Source organism: Galendromus occidentalis, unplaced genomic scaffold (genome assembly GCF_000255335.2).
Source record: "Galendromus occidentalis unplaced genomic scaffold, Mocc_1.1 scf7180000076543, whole genome shotgun sequence".
NCBI classification, from domain to species: Eukaryota; Metazoa; Arthropoda; class Arachnida; order Mesostigmata; family Phytoseiidae; genus Galendromus; species Galendromus occidentalis.
This window is the reverse complement of record NW_003804532.1, coordinates 622,979-628,371: the sequence shown is the minus strand read 5'-3', so window position 1 is coordinate 628,371 and position 5,393 is coordinate 622,979. Positions and strand designations below refer to the sequence as shown.

Here is a 5,393-nt window from a genome sequence, read left to right as displayed (position 1 = left end):
GCAAGGAGATTGTCAGTGATCATCAGAATAGGCAACTAAGATGGGCCGAAAGCAGCTCGCGTGCCTGTCCTCGAGCTGCCCGGCGACTTTGGGGGGCGGCATCAGCGACTAAGGTTTTCTGGACGCGGCTGAGACGGTAGCGATCAGTGCGCTGAGGAGTGCATCTCTGGCCCCGTATCAATGAGCATCATGAGATGATAAGTACTGAGAATGGACATCCAGCAGTCTTCTCGCGCGGAAGGGAGCGCTTTTGCGCAGTAACGTGTCGGCACTGCCATGTACACTGTCACAGAGACTCAGTGTTGCTCGAATGAACTCTGGTTCGAGTCCCGGGCTGCCAGATTGGAAAAACTAACCTGTGGTTTCGCGCTTCCTGTCGGTGGATACTTCAGAGGATTGACGTGAATCAATTCATTCATCTCGTCGGAGGGTCTCACATGCCGGAATGATAGATCAGGTCAACGTCAATGCGCTGCTTCTCACGACCCTTCAAACTCCGCGGCTCGGTCCGAGGCCAGGAGCGATCTCAAACCTCCAGAGCCGTAACACACACACGGCAAGCGTACGCAGAACTTTATGTCTCGTGTAGTACCGCTATCGTCTCTTGTATTTGGCCTGTCCAAGCGGCTCGCTGGGTGGCCGACTGCCTTTCTTTCTACGGCTGCCTCTCCCGTGCTGCGGCGGAGTGCGTTTGTGTGTATGAGTGTGTCTGCGCGTGTGTGTCTGTAGTACCACAACACCACCACCACCCTTTCTACGTCTACGACAGAGTAAGTAGCAGCGGCGCTGCAAGTGGCGCCGGCGGGCGCGGCGCTGACACTCCCCAGGTCCCCAGGTCGGATGCTCTCACTCTCTCATGGGCAGATTCTACAGAGACTACGGAGAGAGCTGCCGAGCTCTTGGAGCAGACGATCTTGGATTTGGAGCGCGCGCCATTTCGAACTTAAGAAATCCTTGCTCCCGGCTTCGAAGGTTTTCTGTGTGAATCATGTGAGCTCCCCGACTTTTACGCGGTATCCTGAATGTTGCCGAACCTCTGTATCCGAGACCTTTACAGACCGAAAACCGATCGGGGTCTCCCGGGAATTTCATCACCTGCCGGCGTCGAGGGTCATGTGTCAGAAGCCCTGAGCAAGGCAACGGGATCATCAGCGGCGCGGTCGCGGTTCGCGCGCAGCGCTCCGCTTGACGGCACGCACCTCGCAACGTCGAGGTGGCAAGCGGCAGCTCGGCCGAGGCCAAGCCGACGGTGCCACGCAGCAGTCGTCTCAGAAGCGGTCGGAGGTTCTCAGTGACGGTCGCGTTTTCTGCTCCTGTTGGATGTTGTTGTTTTCCAACAATCGTTGCCCCCTCTCCTCTCGGACGGCGGCAGCCCACTCATCGTCGTTCGACGTCGTCGGAGGAAATTACGGCGGCGGTATGAACAGGCTGAGTGTCATTAGAGGAGTGCGAAAGGAACACTGTCGTTCCGAACACGCGGGAAAAGAGTAGAGGCTGTTGTTCCAGAGACCAGCATGTGTGCACATTCGAGGCTGCGTGTTCTCTCCCCGACGGGACAACCAGTGGCTGCCGCTACAGTGAGTGAAAAGTTCAGCCGGAGAGCTGCTGCTTTCGGCTCGCTAGCCGGTGCTCGCCGAGCGACCATGACAAGGAGCAACGCTAGCCGGACACCGGGCCTCTGAGCTGGACCGAGTGGTGCTCATTTCCAGATCTGCAGTCGAGGCGGCCGCTAATCAATGGGCTCACAGAGAATTCTCCAGATGGTACAGCTCCTCTGGATTTACATGACGTGATGAAGAGAATTTGTGCAGTGCTCCAGAACCGATAATAGAATTCGAACAGTATGGCAAAATCCGCCGCCTTCATGAAATTGTTCAGTGCGCTGCTCTACGGAGCGGTGTCGTTCCTGATAATGGTGGTCAACAAGATAGTACTCACATCGTATTCGTTTCCGAGTCCCATGTTCCTCGGGCTCGGTCAGATGACAACGGCCATCATCGTGCTCTTGATATTGAGGTAAGTTCTGAGCGCCATCGATGACACCTCGGGAAACCAGGCGATTTTTCCCAAGAGGATATCGAAGTTCGAGTTCGAGAGGTGTTACGCGGTCAATCGATGCTTCTGGCGATGCTCGTTGAATGTTCGACAGATATTTCCCATGACAGCCCAATCTCGTGACAGCTGGGGAATCACCCGAGTTCGTGAGGCATGATTAGCTCAAGGCATACAGAGCATGTGCTCGAGGACGATGCCATCCATGCAAACGAATGGTTTCTCCATCAGGTCTCAATCAGCGGGTCTGAGCCCGAGTCGATTACCGACTCGGTAATACCGAGCCCTGGGAAAATTCGATCCAAGACAATCTCGCTCCCTTCCTTCTTGATCGAGAACGATGCTATGCTATCGGAAAATCACTTGTTCTCACGCTAATCCCGATCTTAAGGCTTTGATGGCGGTCAAGTTCCCCATGAGCCGCAATCGATCAGAGATGCCCTCAACGACTCCTCGTGCCCTGATTTTTGAACTCGAAAATACTCTCGGAAACGCTCACTGATTTTCTTCCTTTCAGAGAACTCAAAGTTGTGGATTTTCCCGCTCCATCGACGCGAGTGCTTAGGAAGGTTTTCCCGTTGCCTGTATTCTACGTGGGCAATCTAGTCTCGGGGTTCATTGGAACCAAACGCTTAAGTCTACCAATGTTCACTGTTCTGCGACGTTTCTCAATTCTAATGACTCTGTTCGGAGAGTACTACATCCTCAAATCCGTCGCTCCACCTGCCATTGTGATGTCGGTCATCGCGATGGTCATGGGAGCGATCATTGCCGCTTTGGAGGATATGGCGTTCGACCTCGAAGGGTACACATCAGTTTTGCTCAACGACTTCTTCACCGCAGCCAATGGAGTGTACACAAAGAAAAAGCTGGATGCGAAGGATTTGGGGAAATACGGTCTTCTTTTCTACAACGCTCTCGTTATGATTGTGCCCTTGTTCGTGATAGCCACGTGGACCGGTGATTTGAGGGATAGTTTTGGCTTCGAAAAGTGGGAGGATCCAATTTTCGTCACATATTTCCTATCGTCGTGTTTTATGGGATTCGCTCTGATGTACAGCACTCTCTTATGCACTGCCCATAATTCAGCTCTCACGACGACAATCGTTGGATGTCTGAAGAACATCATGGTTACCTATGTTGGAATGCACATAGGAGGCGATTACATCTTCACTTGGACAAACTTCCTTGGTTTGAATATCTCAATGGCGGGAAGTTTGGCGTACTCGTACTTTACCTTCGTACGACGAGCCGAAAGTAAAGCCCGAACACCAGACAAGCAGCCCGTCGTAGATTCCGCGGAGCTAAAGATTCTCACGGTATCCGACACAGCACCGCTCTCACTCAACATCGCAAGCTGAGAGCCTGCGCAATACCGGACAAGTCTTGTTGAAGCCGTCCCAGTATTTATGGATAATTATTTAAGTGATTAACAGGGTGGAGATCTGATGGAAACGACGAGAACCTCAGATATACGAAGTGTGGAATCTCCCAAATTCACTTCGATATTCCTCCGGGGTAATAAATGTAAAAATAGGCTCGAAACGACTAATTCTTGTAAGTGCGATGGAGGCGGTCTCTAAGTACCTATGTCAGTGCCAAAAGGGCGATACGAGTCGGGATCCCGCCCACAGCGAAGAGGGGAGTTCGGAGTTTTAATTAGTCATTGTGAATAAGAAAATGTTAATAAACCAATAGGAAATGCCCCTCGTCTCTGATTTCATGTGGAGCACCTCGTGGGAGGAAAAAGCGAGCGCTTTCCTTCTCCAGATCGTTGACGCGAAGTGAATGGCTTTCTACCTTCCGTTCCGAGCGTCAGCTTCGTTTGCGAATGATAGGATGAAAGTCGGAAGGACTGTCAAGTTTAGCGACACGAATGAAGGATTGCGTCATTCCGCACCCCGACTTGACCTCGAAATTCATAAAGTGAGATTGAATCATGACTCGCGATAGGTCCGCATGCCAAGTTCGTGTCATCAAGCTCAGCGCATCGAGTGTGGAGGATAAGTGCGGAGGATGACCCCGTGCTCGACATGGATCTTTCATTGCGGATTGAATTTTACCCGCTTGGAATGGGAGTTAGGGCTGGTAGGATAAGCCGCTTCCAAAAGTCGGTATGCACTGCGCCCGCTTGTGCGACCGGAGCACTTATCGCTAATCACAAGGCTCCGCACGCGGCAATTTAGCGGACAAGACTTGCGCGTCGTCAAATTTCTGTGCGTTTCTCCCGGTTACTAACCCCGATCGACTCTAGGATGCCATCTCGTTTCTGGCAAGAGACCAAGATCGATTTCGGGTCCTAGTGACTGAAGAGCATTCCCAGAAGAGGTCCCCGAAGAGGAGCTGCATCTTCTCCGGCTTGCCTCTGACAAGTAGATCCGAATCAATCCATGTACGATCGCTGATCATGGAGAATAAATATTTGATGTACTCCTTCGGGCCTCTTGAGCGTTTGCGAGCTTGTTATATTTGGCTTTCCTTCTCCAGCATTTCCAGTCGAACTTCTCCGATATTTTTCCAATCCTTACAACTACTTACATTTTTATGATCACGGATTCCGTCCATAGTCGTTGGTACGCCTCCATTAGCGGCTGGCACGAGGACGTCGCGAAGAATCCGGGATATGTACTCCATATACTTCATCCCTGCGAGGTAGATTACCGAATCTTAATCGACGACTCGAGGGATGGAGCTCCGTTAATTCAGCGTTGGAACCTCATCATATCCTGGAGAGCACCGGGAGCATCTTCTCTTCCTAGAATTCCCCCATGAGGAACCACTGAACCACCGAAACCATCAGTCACAGAAGAATCATCGCCAGGAGCGATCAGAAGCCTGGTCACACTCGTGCCACCGGGCGTTTTTCGCCGCGCCTTTTCTATCCCTCGCACTTGTTCCGCGCGGTGTCACTTTTCGCTCGAAGTTCCTCAAGGCATATCCTCTGGGGACGATCCTGAGGGCCTTTGTCTCCAGAACCTCCGACTGCCTTACTCACCGACGGTGTGTTGGCACTGAGTGTTTTCTCGGAGCTTGGATGCTCGGAGCACCAGAGGCTCCCTCGCAGTCGCTCGTTCGCTTGTGATGAGTAGCGCGCTCCGGCACCGCCACGAAAGACACCATGTATTTCGAACCGTTTGGACGTCTGGCGCTCTTGGCGAGACTCACCGTCGCTTCAGGAAGACCTTCCAAGGCCAAAGACCCAGAAGCGCCCAGAAATCTGGAGTTAATCGACGAATGCCGCACAACCACATCTGCGTTACATAAAGCTACCCGATAATCCCCTTGCGATCAAGGAAAATCAAATTTTGTCATTTTAAACGGATGCGTGAGTGCTTTCCTAT

At 52.1% G+C, this 5,393-nt stretch overlaps 2 protein-coding genes across 2 annotated transcripts in view; one reads left to right on the top strand and one right to left on the bottom strand.

The window, feature by feature from the left end:
• Window positions 1–695, bottom strand: part of LOC100908540 (kelch domain-containing protein 3) — a 4,650-nt gene extending 3,955 nt beyond the window's left edge. The window contains exon 1 of the mRNA XM_029113315.1: window positions 357–695. Coding sequence (XP_028969148.1) covers window positions 357–419 — 63 coding nt within the window. The 5' untranslated portion in view covers window positions 420–695. The remainder of the gene's footprint in view (window positions 1–356) is intronic.
• A 719-nt stretch (window positions 696–1,414) lies between these two features.
• frc (UDP-sugar transporter UST74c fringe connection) lies at window positions 1,415–3,445 on the top strand. Its single transcript, XM_003739533.2, has 2 exons — window positions 1,415–2,016; window positions 2,570–3,445. The coding sequence occupies exons 1-2, from the start codon at window positions 1,844–1,846 to the stop codon at window positions 3,411–3,413; spliced, it is 1,017 nt and encodes a 338-aa protein (XP_003739581.1). The 5' UTR covers window positions 1,415–1,843; the 3' UTR covers window positions 3,414–3,445.
• The last annotated feature ends 1,948 nt before the right edge of the window (window positions 3,446–5,393 follow it).